The sequence below is a fragment of the Larimichthys crocea genome, chromosome IX (assembly GCF_000972845.2).
Source record: "Larimichthys crocea isolate SSNF chromosome IX, L_crocea_2.0, whole genome shotgun sequence".
Taxonomy (NCBI): domain Eukaryota; kingdom Metazoa; phylum Chordata; class Actinopteri; family Sciaenidae; genus Larimichthys; species Larimichthys crocea.
Window position 1 is genome coordinate 204,341 of NC_040019.1, and position 19,161 is coordinate 223,501.

Sequence of the window (19,161 nt, forward strand, 5' to 3'; positions counted from 1 at the left end):
GATTATGTCAGTATGATCGTTTTTTAACCAATGATGGTACAAAGATTTGGCGGCGTATGCGTGACATCACCCACAGGTTTCTGAAGAGACGCTTTGGCTGCCGCCATGTTTGTAGTCCTGCGTCTTCCGCCTCCCAACCAATCTAAAAATCTGGCGCCGAATGACGCCTGGTTGCTCAAACAAGCCATCCGTAACGACACCCACCTGTCAATCAAAGCGTCCACGCTCTTAATCCTGCATAACTTTAAGCCTTAATATAATGTGAACAGGTGAGTTGTATATAAATTCACCCTCAGTACAGTTGTCATGAACGGGGAAATTAGCTGCCTTCCTCCCAGGACAGTCAGTCCAAAGGCAGCTCTCTTCTAATTATTGTAACCATGACGACAAAGCTTCCCTAACCTTAACAAACATTTATCTCAAACCATGATCTTTCCCTGAACCTAACCCAAGCCTAACCAAACACTGCCATCACACCATAAAACAGATTCTGTAGGCACATAGAGATGTTATCGTCCTGCTGATGGAGGCATCAGACCAGAAAACACCTCTGTGTTTGGTTTCATTCGAAGGATTTGTCGCTTTCCTAACAAAACGTCGCTGGCAGAGCAGATTTGTTGCACATAAATGTGATTTCTAGAAGACACAGCCGCCCTCAAAACCTCAGAAACCTCAGAAACCAAAATACTGGAACCAGGACAGAGCGGATAACAAGAGGTGGCTGAGATTGGAGAGCGGATGCTGTCTGAAAAAAAAGAGAAACAACAGCAGGTATTTCACCTGCTGTGGCTGCAGAGAAGAATGAGAGGATTAGACAACAGTGTGTGTGTGTGTGTGTGTGTGTGTGTGTGTGTGTGTGTGTGTGTGTGTGTGTGACACACAGACAGACAGTGTTAGTGGCCATGTACGGTAGCAAAGATGAATGGTCTCATTTGTGGTGGGCGCCTGGAGGCCACACAGACTGATGTATCCATGCTGCTGCAGACTTTATCTCACACTCAGGCCATGTTCACACTAAATGCTGATAGATTTCAGAACACACCTTTGTGTGGAAAACGTTGGTTTTGTTCGCATGGACAGTTGAAAACAATTACATGACGAGTGTGATCCCACTGTGGTAATTATGGACAGATGTACTCGAGTATTTCTTCTAATTACATTACTTATTATCAAAAACCAGACGAGTCGACATCAACCAGGTCCCCAGCAGCAGTCAGCCCAGCTCGGCATTTACTCTTGTCCGGCGGCTTCTTGCTCGCTCACTCTCTCCTTTTCTCTTCTTAGCTTCCTCCGTCAGCGTCCTCTTCGCTCTCTTCTCCTCTGCCATTATGTCCATAGAAGCTGCTGAGCCCAGTTACATTGCCTGCTTTCACAGCTACTTCCTCTTACCGGTGGTCCAAAACACCTGTGGTACAAACACTGACACTCTCATTCCAGGCAGCCCGGCTAACAGACTGAGCTAACATGAGCTAACAGCAGCTACAGTTTACTTAACTGTCTATCAGGAAACTCTGTAAATCACAGAGAGTTGAGGCAGAGCAGCCATCTCTTCTTAGCTTCCTCTGTCAACGCCCTTTACGTGTCTCTTCTCCTCTGCCATTATGTCCATAGATAGCGTGCTCAGGTTCTGTCACGACACCATCCTAAAAACTGCCTGTGGTACAAACACTAACACTCTCACAATCTCAGCTCACAATCCGGGCAGTCTGGCTAACAAACTGAGCTAACAGCAGCTCTCTCAACTTCCTTTTCGGTCTTCTTGCCTCTGCCATCATGTGCATAGAGGCTGCTGAGCTCGGTTACATTGCCCACTTGCCCGGCTCCGGTTCTGGCATGACACTGGCTCCACTCCGAGTCAGCCCTGAGCCCGAAAACCTCCTCAGTTAGTTTACGGTAGAAACGTTATATAATGATGTTTTAAATTCCTCCTTTTATTGTCTTGTTGTGTCTATTGTTTGTCTGAGCTTCATCGGGAAAGCAGAGGTGGTGAAAGGATGGATGCTTTTGATAAAAACAAGTCCTCCAAATGAAACAATAAAACACAGGCGGGATGACATCGTTTGTCACTGCCGTGCAGACCTGTAACAAAACGAGCGGCGGTCTCCTGTGGGAAACTCCCTTGTTGAGGCTGTTACCTGACTTCCTGGAGGTCTTTGTCACTTGAATAGAAACCCTCGCTGAAATGACTGACGCTCAGGAGGGAGTTCGTTTCTTCAGGTTTTTTTCAGACACTGGATGATGCCTCATTTTTTTTTAAAGAATCACAGGCAGAAAGCGCAGTGAGGGGAACAATACAGGAGGTGATTTTGCTGCTATCTGAGCTCAGACAGATCAGTGATGAGATAAACAATGCTACAACCCACTTTATTCAGCTGCATGATGATATCATACTGCAGTAGGTGGACAGCAGCAACATATGATGTTCGGTACTGCTGCCAATATCCCCTCAATCCCAACCGGGCACGGCTACGATGATCCCGATTGTTCTAGACGATGTACGCAAAGAGGTCTTTCCAACTGCGTTGTCTACTCACTCATGCTAGAAGCAAATAAACCAATGAAGCCACGTTGGGCAGGTCGTTCCAGAGTCGAGGGGTCCTGATGGAGAAGGCAAGGTCACCTCATTTTTTTGAGCCTCGACCCCGGAACAACCAGAAGTGATCCGCCCAGGATCTAAGGCTACGAACCAGCTCGTATGGGGTTAGCAGGCAGGCAGTATAGTTGGGGGTCAGACCTCGATGAGATCACTACGGGTAATGATCATTTAGGGACCTCGATCAAGCATTACTAAACCTTTCAAAATAAGACTCCTGTGCACTTCCTCTGATGGATAAAATTCTCCCCAACAATTACGTCGATGTTGAAGTTTTAATTTGTTGTTTGTAACTGCACAGATGGCCGTACATCACGACTACATCAAACTGTGAGATTTAATTCTAAAACGGCAGCAATAAATACATCAATAATGCAGCAGCAACAGAACGGAGACTGTAAACACACACACACACACACACACACACACACAAAATCTGTGTATCCCAGTCTAGTGCACACACACACATTGAGCCACTACATCCATCACTGCCAAGGTGTGTGTTTAGTAGCCAGGTTGGCTGTGGAAAGTGCTCCATCAAATTGACTTTCCTGACACATGGAGTGTGTCCGTGTGTTCATTTGCTGTGTGTATATCAGCGATGTGTGTGTGTGTGTGTGTGCAGAGTGATGATGCCGGTCAGAGAGATGAATAAGACTGATATTTGATGTGATAAAGATATGCAGCCCGGCTCGTCTCTCTGACAAACGTGTCTCCCAGCCTCTGAAGAAAAGGTCAAAGGTTCAGAGGTCAAGGTTGACTTTATTATCTCATCACACTGTCAGGCAGTTTGGGGTTCGTACATCCTTTGTAGATCGTGTTATTGTGCCTGTGCTGCTGCGAAACACAAACAGATATATAAGAGAGGAATAGTTTCCTAACAGTAATGTGCAGTTGAAGTGTATATTAATGACCCCGGCTTCAAACCGCGATGCTATATTTGCATACCTCTGGCGTCGGCGTGCCTCTGTGCTTCCTTTGTTTGCTCCTTGTAACAGGTTGTAAATATGCGGTTTACAGTTTTCATGAAAAAACAATGAGGCCGACAGCAGCCATGAGCATAAACAAATCTCTCTCACACACACACACACAGATAAAATACTGCCGTTGCATTATTGATGGCGTCTGAGGGGGGTTTGTGATTTAAGATCAGCTGTGATTGTCTCAAACAATGGAAGGGCCTCATCTATCTGATCATTATGAGTGCAGAAGATTATAAGAAATGTAAAAGTGGGGAAAGGTTAAGTTGTGCTTTCTAACGTTGGAAAGGAGGATTGCTTTTTTTGGCATCAAGCATCGTGCACAAGTCGTCTGTTGTTGTATTACAAAGTACTGTAGTTAGTCCTCATTTGTCAGCTACAAGATGGAGGCCCTGCGGTGCCGTCATTATATCGTCTTTGTGAAGCTCAGTGTGCTGGCTCTGGCCGCCACCATCTTGGCAGTCCTGCCTCCAAGAATGTCAAAGACGTGGAGCTAAGGCTGGTTGGCCATCTGTAACGGCGCCCACCTGTCAATCAAAGCTTCCACGCTCTTAATCCTGCATAACTTTAAGCCTTAATATAATGTGAACAGGTGAGTTGTATATAAATTCACCCTCAGTACAGTTGTCATGAACGGGGAAATTAGCTACAGAGACCAAAACTGTTTTTTGTACCAGGCTGTAAACATGTTTATTTCTGCTGTGAAGTTGGACAGTTGGACATGGGGACTTATGGAGACTGACTCACTTCTGGAGCCAGCCTCAAGTGGACGTTAGAGGAACTGCAGTTTTTTGGCACTTCCACTTTGGCTGACTTCACAGCCACAGAGGTGTTGGAAGATTTGGCATTTTACTTCTTAACGAAAGAAGACCATCTTCATGTTTTACATACAGACATGAGTGTGTTGTGAATCTTCTAGTCTTATTATTTCTGATTATTAGCAATCAGTAAAAACAGTTTATCGAAACAAAGGTGGCTTGAGGTGGGTGTACTGTGAAGACAAAGTGTCCAGAGGAGGTGCAGAGTGGGTGGTGGTGGTAAAAATCCAAGAAGCACAGAGGATGACGAGACTGGGCTGGACTCCTGAGTCAGACCAAAAACAAAGTTAGAAACAAGATGAGACAGAGTCCAACAAACACCGAGTTTGGATGCAGCGTAGGTTACCATAAGGGGGATGGAGCTACCTGGCGGTGTTTTAACAAGCAAAGAAACTATTCCTTCAATAGTTACCTAACAGTACAACAAACAGCCTACCATTGCTGCTGCACACGTCGACCAGCCGTGGTAGCAGCGGTGGTGTGTCGTGCTGTCGGGCTTCTTCAACACAGATATGAAGGTTTTCAATATTCTGAAGCAGTCACTTTGTGTTTGATGTTCGTATGAACACAGCAGGAGTCAGAGCTCTCCCTGAAGGCTTTCACCACACACACGAGTCGAACACGACTCTGCGTAACATGTCACTGACAGTAACAGTTTAGTTTAACTCTGCGACTGAATCTTTTGTCCTGTCGTACGTTTACGCACTTTTGATGTTGGCTCCTATCATGTTTACATGTGTTTTTGTATCTACACGTGTCTTATGGGAGACTGTCACGTTGTCTGACAAGGACAGGGGATGAAGGAACATAATGAAATAAAATCCTCTCACATCCTTCATACTCTATCATAAACATTCATACATGCACTTACCTGTCACACCTCGTATCAGTCAAAAGATATCAGGCTTCTCTATGACGTGTCATGTTTGATTTTAGTAAGGACAACACCGTAACTTTTCTCTCATAAACTAAGAGTTTAAATCATGTTGGTGCTACACTGACTTGTAATCAAGCAAGCAATGTAACCGGGCTCAGCAGCCTCTATGGGCATAATGGCAGAGGCAAAAAGACCGAAGAGGATGCTGATGGAGGAGTGAGTGAGCAGGAAGCCGCCGGACAAGAGTAAATGTGGGACTGACTTTGAAATAAAAGGCTGATGGACAGACGCCGAGCTGGGCTGAGGTCTTGTGTTGTTGACCTCGCTCGATGTTTGTCGACTCGCTGGTTTTTGAGCATAAGTAATGTAATCAGAACAAATACACGCGTACAGCTCAACATATTTACCACAGTGGGATTACACTCTGAAACTGGGGACGCTGAATGTTGCTTTAAGTGCTGAAGATGAATTTAGAATCTGAGAGCTTGATTTCCAAAAAGAAAGTTCCTCTCAGCATTAATCATTTTCTTTAAGTGCCTCTGTTTTCTGCTCTGTTGTGTCTGGAGATGATTTTGTAAGTGATTAACAATAGAGTCTGTTTATCAGTCGGTGTCTTATTTCTTTCATTCAGGCTCTTCATTGCAATTAACTGAATCTCTGCAGGATTATAAACACCATATTATATTTTAGAAGTTAGGTTTTGAAGTTAGAACACAGCTTCTGTAGCTACAAAGACGTCTAATGTTACTCAGATGTTGAAAGTGTGTTCGGTCAACCAACACAAAGATACAAAGTACATACATTAAACATGAATCTACGAGCTTATTTTGCACTTCCCCAAGGTTAGTATGTGTTTCATTGAGCTTTTCTTCAGTTCCAAAGGTACATTTTCTGACTTATACAGCTGAGCTGTTCTCAGGTTTTCCCGAGGATAAATCAACAACTCCACAGCCTCATTAACTGCTCTGTGAGGCTCTACTTAGGCACAGCGGTGCTTTGAGCTAATACCATCATCAGCATACTAACATGCTCAGAATGACAATGCAAAGGTGCTCGGTTTGAGCCGGTGCAACGTTTGCCCTGTTCAAATCTTAGTTTAGAAAGTTAGGGTGCTAACATATCTTAATTAGAACTAAACACAGAGTACAGTTGATCTCAGGGATCACTACAGTTATTCCAGTTTATCTCGTGGTGAGAACTTTTGTACTAAATCTGATTGAAATCCATTCAATAGTTGTTGAAACATTCCTCTCAGAACCACAAATGTCAATCTCGTCAGTCTTCATTCATCAAGTCAGTGGATCACCAAAGTCATGAGGGTTCATCCACTGGGAACTTTCAACGTCAGAGTCTCCATACTGCTTTGTATTTAATTCTACAAGATGTTGAAGTCTGTTTCGTTGTTCTGTGTGAAGTCAGAGAGCCGTATGCATCACAGGTGTTTGGTTTCGTCAGTCTTTAGAGACATGCATCAACACTGTCGGTGCTAATTAAGCCAACTCATTGCAAACAGAAGCAAGTGTGGACGCTTCTTGAGAATATAAATGTTCTCTCTTCTTCACATTAGCTTCTTGAGAGAAAAGTGAAGAAGTGTCCGGTCAGTAAGATTTCACAAGCAGCCAGGAGGGCGACCGTGGGGGGGCGTCAGGAGAAGGAACAGCTTGTCATCTGCTACCTTATCCCGTCTCTCGAGTTACACCCGGCGAGTTACACCCACATTACATCACCGCCACATGCCTTGATCTTGTTCGCCTGTTGTGTTCATCAGCGCAAGCACATCGTACAGCTGGTGTCTCATTTATTTTAGAACGCGTGATCAATTAAGAGCTATTCTCAGTTCAACAAGAGGAAGTACGATGGTCCTCAGGAGACCACTGGAGCTGTGATGTTACAGGTCATGAACCCAACACATCTGAGACTTGCGAAGAGAGACATAGCTTAGCAACTGAAGCCAGGCGTATACATGTTGAAGTGGGGATACACATAGTCTTTAGTTTTAAGCATGAAGTCTCCATAAGTCTAGCTATGCGGTAAAGTAACCACGACCTGGTCCGTCCTCCCTACCGACTCTTCGGCGCACTTCCCTGTGAAAACAGCAGTCTTCTCTAGCAGTAAGAGCTGAGTAGGTCCCACTGTTTATTGATGATGATCATGTGAATTGGAGCAAAAATAAACTCAAAATGTCTAATGTAGGTTGTGTCTTGTGTGGCAACTCATATGAGGGAAGAAAAACAACAATTTATATGTGGAAACGTCCCGACCGACTCTTCGGCGCACTCCTCCCCAGAAAACTCAACAGTCATAGCAACCAAAGACTACTTACGGTGTATCTCCATATATTCACACGCCACTTGTTTTATTTGCAATGAGACCCTGAGCAACAGGAGCAGCTGATGTCAGCTGAGAAGTCTTGCAGGTTATCACTCAGCCGATGACCAAATTAAAGCCGCAGCGAGGCGTCACGCGGAGCTCGAAGTGGTAATTCTCCTCTAAAACTAATTCACCCTCGGTCGTTTATTTCTGGAGATTAGGTTGTTCTTTAAATGACTGGCAGCCACACACCTCCGACCGTGTGTATAGGTGTGTGTGTGTGTTTCTGTTATTGGAAATGGGGTTACTGATCTTCATCCTTCGCTACGATTCACCCTCACTGTCACTCTGTGAAGTTCATTTCTGTTATTGATTCGAGGAGCCCATTACACACCATGCATAAACACACACTCCGCTCCACATTCACCAGCCGTTGCCTTAAACCCTTTTAATGACATGCAGGCCTTGAATTTGACCTTTTTGTCTCACGTCAAGAGACCTGCTGGGATTTACTCAAACCTTAATAATGATGATGATGATGATGATGATGACGTGGCGTGTGAGGAAAACACAAGAAAATCTGTTCACAAGAATCGTCTGAAATTTTGGAAAATATGCTTATATTCAGTTTTTGCAATAAATATGTAGCTAAAGATAGAAGAGGGCTTAGCTTAAAGCATAAAGCACCTTGAAAAACAAAGTTCAAGTCTTGAATTTCCTTGAATTAATAAAGTATCTATCTATGTAGCTACAGTCACTTAGCTTAGCTTAGCATAAAGACTGGAAACAAAGGGAAACAGCTAGCCTCGCTCTGTCCAAAGATAACAAAATCCGGCGCCTCTAAAGTTTGGTAACTAAGATTTTTTATTTTGAAACATTAAATAAAGTGTAAAAAAAATAACAAGTTGTGGTCGTACAGTTGGTAAAGGGTGTCCTCTACCCAACGTCACTACATCCGGCCAAGGCTAGCTGTTTCCCTCTGTTTTCAGTCTTTATGCTAAGCTAAGCTAACCAGTACCATCCCGTACAGACGTGAAAGTGGTGTCGATCTCATGTCACGCTCAGCGGGAAAGTGAATTACCGTAATTTTCGGACTATTGAGCGCACCTGAATATAAGCCGCACCAGCAAAATTTTAAAAGAAAATAAATTTTGTACATATATAGGCCGCACTTGAATATAAGCCGCAGGTTTTCATGTTGTAACATGAGATATTTACACAGAAAGACGGTACATGGAAGATTTTGTTTTGTTTGTTTTAATTTAAGACATGCTTTCTTTCAAACTGTGCCTGAAATTCGGCAGTACGGTACGTTGTATAGGCCGCAGGGTTCAAAACGTGTGAAAAAAGTAGCGGCTTATAGTCTGAAAATTACGGTAACTATCCTTTTTCTGTGTATGTGTACGGACACACTCAGGTGTTGGTGTATTCATTATCAGGAGCTCCCTCTCACCATCCTACAGGTACCCGTTACCCCGTCGTGCGACTCTCCTCTCGTCCTCGTGTACATGATGTATATAATCTTCAATCAGATCCACTGTAATAAACTTTTTCAGAGCTTTTTTTGTCAGATCATAGACTCCACATGCGTTTAATTACCCGAGCAGAGTGTCGGTTGTGTGTAAGAAAAGCCTTACAGACAAACCGCCAATTATGTGACACCTGTTTCATCCTGTATTGATTTCCCTCAGCCTCTCTACAGGCACCTTCACACTCTTTTATAAACATCTCTGATACTCTCGCCTTAGCTCTGCAGGCTTGTGGGTGTTAGGGCTGCCCTCTGTCTTTGTTTATGGAGGGTAAAGGATCCTTAAGGCTTTGCTCTGAGTCCCAGCGTCCCTGCCCTCTCAACTCGCTTGATCCCCAATAATATTGCCCCTCAGCTCTGATTTCAAACCGGCCTGAGTGCAGAGATGCAGAGAGCGGTGTAGGGTTCTCCTCTTGTGTTCTCGCAAACATTTTTTACTCTCTGTTGCGAATGTGGCGCTTTGATAGACTGCAGACTGCTGTGTAATACGGTACAAGTAGTTTATGTTGCTTCTGCCATTTGTTTGATCAGGCTTTAATTCCCTTTGCTGATTCGTTTGCGGTTTTCTGGTGTCATTATTTTTTATAATGCCTTGTGAAGTGACAATATAATAACATTATTCATCTTCACATTGATTGTACAAAGCTTCAATTCATGCTCTCGAGTAACACCTTTCATGGAACGTGAAGGTCAAACAAAGTAATTTATAAGAGCAAATATGTTAAATAATGAAGAAGCAAACAGCAGAACATAAAAACACGAGGGTGGCCGAGGGTCTTGAGTCTAAAACACCCAAATCCTGCCTTTCATTACTTCACATCTTATGTCACTGTGTCCTATGGGCTTTTGCGGAGATGTGAAATATTAATTTGTGAATTTCGAATGACTTTGAGGCTTTTTGGTATCAAATCTTTGTGAAATTTACATATATTATTGTTTGTTTGTTTTTTCTTTTTATGGAATATTTAGTTTTATGTACATCTTATTTCCACTAAAAACTCAAAAATACAACACAAAGGCAACAAAGAGGTGAAAGAACATAATTAATAGTATTAATAACAATAGTAATAATAAGAAAAAAAATAATATCATGGATGGAATTTGTTTAAGATGCTGTTAGCTATTGTTAGCTCAGTTTGTTAGCCGAGCTGCCCGGATTGGAAGCTCAGAACACCGGGGGAGTGTTTTGGACCAGCGGGAAGAAGAAGAAGAAGAAGATTTCAGGAGTGGACCTGGTGTTGTGCCAGAACCGGAGGTGGGCAAGTGGGCAATGTAACCGGGCTCGGCAGCCTCTATGGACTAGATGGCAGAGGAGAAGAGACCGAAGAGGACGATGACGGAGGAAGCTAAGAAGAAAGAACGAGAGATTGAAAGAATAAATCTGGGACTGACTTTTTCTGAAATAACTGACATAACGGAGCTAACTGAGCTACGAGAGCTAACGGAACTATCAGAGCTAACGGAACTATCAGAGCTAACGGAACTATCAGAGCTAACGGAACGATCTGTGCTAACTGAACTGACAGCGCTAACAGAGATAACTGAACTGTCAGAGTTAACGGAGCTAACAGAGGTAACAGAACAAGAAGAGCTAACGGCACTAACAGAGCTAGCTGAGCTGACTGCACCGACAGAGCTAACTGAACTGACAGAGCTAACGGCACTAACTGAACTAACAGAACTAACGGAACCGTCAGAGCAAACAGAACTATCACTGCTAACTGAACTGACAGAGCTAACGGCGCTAACTGAACTAACAGAACTAACGGCGCTAACTGAACTAACAGAGCTAACGGAACTATCAGAGCTAAGTGAACTAACAGAGCTAACGGAACTAGTAGAGCTAGCTGAGCTAACAGAGCTAACGGAACTAGCAGAGCTAACGGAACTAGCAGAGCTAACTGATTAACTGAACTGACAGAGCTAGCTGAACTAACAGAGCTAACGGAACTAGCAGAGCTAACGGAACTAGCAGAGCTAACTGATTAACGGAACTATCAGAGCTAACTGAACTATCAGAGCTAACGGAACTAGCAGAGCTAACAGAACTAACAGAGCTAACGGAACTAACAGAGCTAGCTGAGCTAACGGAACTAGCAGAGCTAACGGAACTAGCAGAGCTAGCTGAACTAACAGAGCTAGCTGAACTAACAGAGCTAACGGAACTAGCAGAGCTAACTGATTAACGGAACTAGCAGAGCTAACGGAACTAGCAGAGCTAACGGAACTAACAGAGCTAGCTGAGCTAACTGATTAACAGAACTATCAGCACTTACTAAACTGACAGAGCTAACAGTGCTAACTAAACTGACAGAGCTAACGGAACTAACAGAGCTAACGGAAGACAGCTAAGAAGAGAAAGTAAAAATGGAAATAAAAGTAGTAAAAACTCTATTTTTCCAGTACATGTGAAGTACACAGTACATGTGAAGTACAGTACATGTGAAGTACACAGTACATGTGACGTACACAGTACATGTGAAGTACATGTGAAGTACACAGTACATGTGAAGTACAGTACATGTGACGTACACAGTACATGTGAAGTACACAGTACATGTGAAGTACATGTGAAGTACACAGTACATGTGAAGTACACAGTAGTATATGATTTTATTTCGGGGTGCTGCTGTCATGGCGACATGCAGCATGGATTAACTAATTGAAAAAGGGGGAGTGTGTGAGAGGCAGAGAGGGAGGGAGGGAGGGAGAGCAGCGGGTAGTGTTACCTCCGCTCTCGGATCAGTTGAGTCCTCAGAGCCGCTGAAGCTGCCGGAGCGGGCGGGTGATGCTGTGCACGAACCGGCGCCTGGTGCTCTGGATGAGGACAGGAGGACAGGAGGACACCGCGCACGGAGCTTTTCTTCCTCCACCGTCATTATACCGGGATTATAACTAACTAACTCCTGCACGCACCGGAGCGCGTCTCCTCCTCTCCCCCACTCACCCCTCCACATACCCGGGCAGAGGCATGCTCTAACCACCGGGGGGGGGGGGGGTCTGAGATGCTCCTGCAGCCGCGTCCACATCACTCCACCCCGGCTGCTGTGACACTTTGATGCTGCACACATCTGGTTTACAAATATGATGAAATGGCAGCCCCGAAAGAAGGTGAGTGAGGATGATCTTTTTAAAATTTCTGACTCCAAACTTGTGCAGGAATGTGTCGGATGGCTGACTGGCACCGCTCGGGATCAACAGGGCTATTTAAACCCGCTCAGAGAGCGCAGTCACGGACACTTTATTAAGGATAATCCGCTAATAGCCCGCATTTCACAAAGACACTGCAGCAACATGTCTGTGTGGGATTATTGGAGGATTATACATGAGATGAAAAATTCCTCAAAGCTGTTTAAAGTCGGTTTAAGCTCACTATTCACCAGCAGAAACACTGTAAACCAGCTGTAGTTTTATTATAAGGCTGTGTTAGAGAATTAAAAAGCCCATAAAGGAGTTTACAGCCTTAGAAATAAGACTAAACATTTTGTTTGATCTCATGAAAAAAAGTGATATAAACGTAAAAAGTAATACAATTATATTATTTATATAGTATCAAATCATAACAGATGTTTTCTCATGGTTCTTTCCATATAGAGCAGGTCCAGACTGTGAGAGACCCATCAATGCCAACCATGAGCAAGTACAATTCATCTGCAGTGATTGGTTGAGTTTAGAGAGGGTGTAAAGATGCACAGCAGCAATAATAATGACTACAAACTTTAATGGACATAGTAGTAGTAGTAATAATGATAATAATAGTATTTGTAGTGGACGTCAAGCACGACACAACAACAACCACAATCGAGCCATGAGAACCAATTTAGTAACATGCATTGATGGGACGTGAATGTGAACAGGTAGAGAAGCAGTCCAGGACTAGAGCAGCGTAACTAAAGGATGGTTCAGGACTCACCTGATTCAGCTCTAACTATAGACTCTATCAAAAAGGGGTGTCCACATGAGAGGAGCTTGATAGATGAAGGCCGGACCACAAGGTGAACCGAGGTCTTTAGGATCAATGGTGTCTGACCGTGAAGAGCTTTGCCTAAAAACTGGCTAATTACACAATAAAATAATCATAGAACAGAAGAAACCACAACTTTTAAATATTTTAAAGACTGTCTTTAGTCTTTTGTTAGTATATAATGAGCCACACATTTAATTACAGATTATTGTCATTTTACATACACTACATTTGCATGTAATTGAAGAAAACAGAAAAATACTGTATAAATAAACAATACAGCAATTTATCTGTACAAACATAAGAAATAACTTTAATTTGTATAAAACTAAAACTTAAAAATAACAGTTTGGTTTTAACTTACAGATAATGTATAATAGATAAATAACAGAAAAATACTGTAAAGATGTAGTTAGTCTCAGAGTAAAGGTTACTTTTGAATATTGCATGACACAAACAGCAGCGACATCTGATCATGCAACATGCTGTTAGTTGTACATTTTACATTCATCTGCCGTCTTAAGACTGAAACAATTAGTCAGTTATTCAACAGAAAATTAACTGTCAACAGTTCTGATATGCGATCAATCATTTAAGTTGTCATTAGTTTATCTTTGGGAAAGAAAGTTATTTTACTTCAGGTTTCTTTAGTTTGGAATATTTTCTGATATCTTTAAGACTTAATGACCAACAGATTATTACAGTTTAATCAACAAGTTACCTGTCAGTCTGTGCAACACCTCTTGGATTATTTGAGATCCAAACTACAGGTGTGAAATTACCTTCCACCACTGCTTAGCATGCTGACCTTCACATTTAGCTCAAAGCATCCAGTTACCTGCAAGCCAGACTCTCTCAGCTTTGTTTCCACATGAAGTATGCGATCTCACTGTGTCGGAAAACATGCTTGAGAAGGCAGTTGCTGCTGATATTTTAAAACCTCCTTCATCTATCGAGTGGGTAGTAGTGTGAGCTGGAATTTGCCCAACCAAATTAGTTTCTGGCTCAAAGATCACAGGCAGCGACGCTGTTCCTGTGGAAAAGAGCCTGAGCCCTGATCTTGAAGTGGTTAGATGGAGCTGTAACAAGAGGAGAGCTTCGAGTGGAGTGTGTTAACCGATCGGGCCAGACTGTCAGCTGTTAGAGTGCTAATGGCAACGATGAGAGGGGGAAGAGGAACCATAGATTTATCCTGTGACAACACCAGTTGTTTGGATGTTTGGGTACTATTATCTGGTTGGTTACACCCACAGACTGCATAAAACATGGACCTTCCCGGGTAATCCAAAAATGGGCAGGTGGACTGACACCTGACATCTGTAACCACACCCACCTGTCAATCAAAGCATCCATACTCAATTCTGCATAACCGATTACACCTGGTTAAGTGGTGGTCCGGCAGTTTGTCATCTCTTGGTTTGTTGAGCAACAAATGCAAACCATGGACTCTCTTTGCTACCTCACCTCGTGTCTAATAAGTTCAGAATCTGGTGTAGATCTACTTCACCTCTCCAATTGAACACACTAATTGTAGAGATGCCATTGAAATACATTGAATTTCAGTCTTTTAAATGCTTTTTTATACTAAAACCTGAGGCTGCAACAGCTAATTAAAAAGCCTGATATAAATACCTGAGATAACGACACCATCAGTCGATGAAAACACCCTTAAAAACAGGAGAAAGCTTTAAACAAAACTGATGAAATAGAAATTATTTAACAAAATAAACACGGGAGACAGGTCGGATAATAGCCAGTTCTATCCAAGCTGTCCATAAGGCGTGCAGGAATTCAACTTTTCCAACTAAGTGTGAGCCTCAGTCAGCGGCGTGGTGTCTCTGCAGAGCCTCCATCCTGACCTGACATCTCGCCTCTGGTTGTCACCGCCTCAGGATGCTCACAGGGTGATGAAAGCCTCTGAAAGAGACTCAGCGGACCGCTTGTAGTGTGTGTTTTTGTGGCTACAGATCTAATGTACAGCCGTTATCGACCTCCCAGGGGGGGCTTCAGTGTGTGGTACACTTCCTTTCAACACTTGTTGCAAGGATGAATATTTAATGTTAAAGCAGACTCTTGTAGTGCTTTTATTTTGAAGCCTGGAGAGCTCTTACTTTGCAGTGAATGAGGGCAGTCACTGTGAGATGAGCTGTAATGCATTACTTTGAGTCAAACTGTTATTTAATGATGTAAGATGCCATAAAATCAATATTCTCTTTCTTGCTCAGCGCCACGTACCACAAATGAGAGGCGGTGCACACATAACACACATGAACACACACTCGTGCGGGGGTCTTTTTTTACATGCAGAGTTTTGCTTGTGTGTGAGTTTCTCGCTTCTGGGTCATCTTATCTGAAGAACGAAATTCAATTCAATTTAAATCAGGACAGGAGGAGGAAGGATGGAAAGAGAGAAAATGGTGTCGAGAAAGTCAGAGAACATTTGAAGTTAAATGTGAGGATCAGCGATGAATGGGTTCAGCTCAGGCTCGTCTCTCAATGGGTCTCTCCTCCTTCTTGATCCAGCCAGTGGACCAATCTGACCCAGCGCCAGAATCAGCTTATGGAGGAGATGGATGAAGGTGTAGAGAGGTGAAGGAAGAGGAGCAGGGCCTCTTCTGGATATGCTTTGAAACGGGAAGAATACAGTTAGATGGCCTCAATTAGATTTTCATATACTCTGGAGTTTCATCTCTAATGAGCAGATGTGTAATGTATGCTCAAATTTGTCCTCATTAGTACCTGATTTATGACTATTTATCCCTCCTTGACCCATATAGTCCAACGTGGATGTATGAATATTACATATGTAGGTGATGTAGCATAAGTGTGTTAAAGCACAACTTTAAGTGAATTAACCTTGTAAAGTTTTCTCCTTAAGCTGCTTCAATCAATATTTCTATATATATACATAAAGGATATTTGGGGAACACTGTCTCTGACACCCCTTTATAATGCATTATAAACATACTTACTATATGTATACGTTATTCTGTGCTTATAGCAATGTGCAATTATAGTTATAACCTCTCGTAAATTATCATAATACTTTATAACAATAATCATGTCTAGAATACATTAAAATGCATTATAAACATACTTAATGTGTTATACTGTGCTCATAGTAATGTGCAGTTATAGTTATAACCACTCATAAATGATCATAATGCTTTATAACAATAATCATATCTAGAATACATTATAATGCATTATAAACATACTTATAATGTGTTATACTGTGCTTATATCAATGTATAGTTATAGTTATAACCACTCATAAATGATCATAATGCTTTGTAACAATAATCATGTCTAGAAAACATTATAATGCATTATAAACATACTTATAATGTTATACTGTGCTTATAGCAATGTATAGTTATAGTTATAACCACTCGTAAATGATCATAATGCTTTATAACAATAATCATGTCTAGAATACATTATAAACATACTTATAATTGTTATACTGTGCTTATAGCAATGTATAGATATAGTTATAACCACTCGTAAGGAGTCATTGAGGAACTTTTTGGCATTGGCTTTGCCGCTTGGCTCCAACAGTGCTGGATTCTGCATGTCTTATGATGCAACCTCCCTCTGACGGAAAACAGCTCTGCCTTCACAAAAACAAAACGTTGCCACTGTGGATAATCCTGGCTGCAGTTACGCTTCCCTCAAAGTGTATTCGACTAATTAGAAGTATGTGAAGGTAATTTCTAGGAAGCAGGTGTGTGAGTTTAAGAAGAGCTGACTCCCTGTACTGATATTTACGTTTAATCACAGTTAAACATAGTTAGATAATGCATTAGGTAGTATGTTTGTGTGTGTGTTTAGTGCTGGATTCAATCTCAGTTTCATAAATTCATTGTTGACAGTCGGTGTAACTCCCCTGAAACCGTGAGTGCACGCTCGGTTTCAGGGACTCAGGATGCTGCAGGTTGACTCTCTTGTTTTTGTGTAGACTGAGAGGTTCCTCTCTCTCTGAGGCATTTACTATTTACCCAGCTGGAGTTCATGAAACATTTCATATTCCACTCTGCACAGTGGGATTGGCAATGTGCAAGGTGTAATGTGTTTACTCACAATGCAGCTAAGCTGCTTAAAGCTACACCCCTGCCTCTGATTTAAGACTCAGCCCTCTTTGCACGAGGCTTCAGTCAGACACATTGTTTGAATGTGTCCACCAAAATAATCGCCACATTCTTCTATAATGCAGCGGGCCAGAGTCTGAAGCCACTGTTGAAGATGATGATGATGATTTAAACATCATGTCTCCCTCCCTTCATATACCAGGAAAAATATTCTACAGTATTAGTACACTTAGGACAAAACAAACAATCTCATATTCCTGGAACGCTTGGCAGGTTTTCATCTATATTCTCAAGTCTGATATCATTAGATATCATGTGTAGAAATAGGTATTTTTGTGATTTAGACGTAGCAGCCAGCTAATATCACTGACTAGTCCAGCAGCAGTCAGCCCAGCTCGGCGTCTGTCTTTCAGCCTTTTATTTCACCAAGCTCTCACCAACCACTAAAAGTCAGTCCCACATTTACTCTTGTCCGGCGGCTTCTTGCTCGCTCTCTTCTTAGTTTCCTCCGTCAACGTCCTCTTAATAGCGTTGGGAGGGAACACGACGAACATGCAGAAACATTTGCGCACACAACATGCAATATTTTTAAATGAATGTCGTGTTTTTGACACGCTTTAGACTGGAGATGAACCTAGCAGCAGCGACAGCAGCCAGGCTATGAACACCTCTGCGGTTACTACGGAAGGTAACTCTGGTTCTTGTGTATTTGCCACAGTTACACATCGTTACTATTATCCAGGCTGTGGGCCTCTTTTGACCTCGCTGTTGGTTTTGTAAGGTCGTGATACTTCTAACTAAACAAAGCTGATGCTGATCAAACTGTTTGTTCTCCTTTTTTCCCAAATAAGAATCGATAAGATAATCGATAAAGAATCGAATCGTTAAGCAGAATCGATAATGGAATCGGAATCATAAAAATCTTATCAATTTCCATCCCTATCCGTCAGCATCCTCTTCGCTCTCTTCTCCTCTTTCATTATGCCCACAGAGGCTGCTGAGCCCGGTTACATTGCCCAATTGCCCAGCTCCTGTTCTGGCACAACACTCTGTGTTAGCATTCCCACATCAACCGGACTACCTTGTCCGTACTCGTCTGTACTTTTCCCTACGCTTGCCAGAAGCTCGTGAAAAACTCCAATAAGATAGCAAGAGTTAGAAGCTGGGATGTGTGGCTTATTAGAATTGTTTCAGGAGGATTTTAGGATAATGACAGAACTGGAGCCAAGACATAAAATTCCAAGTCGCAACCACAACGAGTGTGTAACTACTGATGATTTAAAAAAAATACTTCAGCTCATTAATTCTTGATATTGACTGCATACACAGACTGTTTATTAAAATAGTCTTTTCAGGCGCCTTGTTGAGCGAAGGAGTCTTGAAGTTTGTGCTCAGTGATGAATTGAACTAAAAGTGTCCTTGTTTCTGCAGCTTTTTGAATTTCAGGAGCAGAAAAAAAATGGTTATGCATGAAGGAATTCCCTCAGTGGTGACCAAAGCTAGACTTTTTTCTCTCAGCCTCCTTCAGTGCATCTCTTGGCTGAGAGGACAGCGCTCCCCCAGGAGCTTGTCATGTTGATAGAGCTGCCTCGCCTCCAGTATCCTCGGGACATGTTTTTTTTTTTTTTTTTTTTGTCGTCGCTCTCCTCTCGGTATACCTCTTTGGTTTATTTCATGCCTATCACCACGTCTGTTCGTGGTGATACCGTCTTTTACCGAACTCTAATCTGTCCCGAGGATGATATTATTCCCCTTTTTCTTTCTCTTCTCGTTTCAGCTGCTCCTCCCTTCATCCTTTTACTGCTCTCCGGAGAGGAGGAGCACGAATAAAACAGTTTTTCTTTCATGTAAGCAGAATATAGACAAGAGGAGAACCGTGCGTGACTCCACTGCTACTATCAGCACCTCCACCTCCTCCTGTACTCTGTGTTTCCTTTCTTTTAGTCTGTGAATGAGACATTACTGTCACACATCAGCACACAGCCTCTCCTCGCCGTACT

General features: G+C 42.5%; 1 protein-coding gene across 2 annotated transcripts in view; it reads left to right on the plus strand.

Moving 5' to 3' along the window:
• ttc28 (tetratricopeptide repeat domain 28) overlaps positions 1 to 19,161 on the plus strand; it is a 113,553-nt gene that overhangs the window by 26,114 nt on the left and 68,278 nt on the right. Inside the window, exon 1 of one of the 2 annotated variants that reach the window (XM_019278645.2) lies at positions 11,819 to 12,217. The exons of the other annotated variant lie outside the window; for it this stretch is intronic. Within the exon in view, the coding sequence (XP_019134190.1) occupies positions 12,191 to 12,217 (27 nt within the window). The 5' untranslated portion in view covers positions 11,819 to 12,190. Of the gene's footprint in view, positions 1 to 11,818; positions 12,218 to 19,161 lie in introns of those variants that run through there. 2 annotated transcript variants of the gene reach the window in all.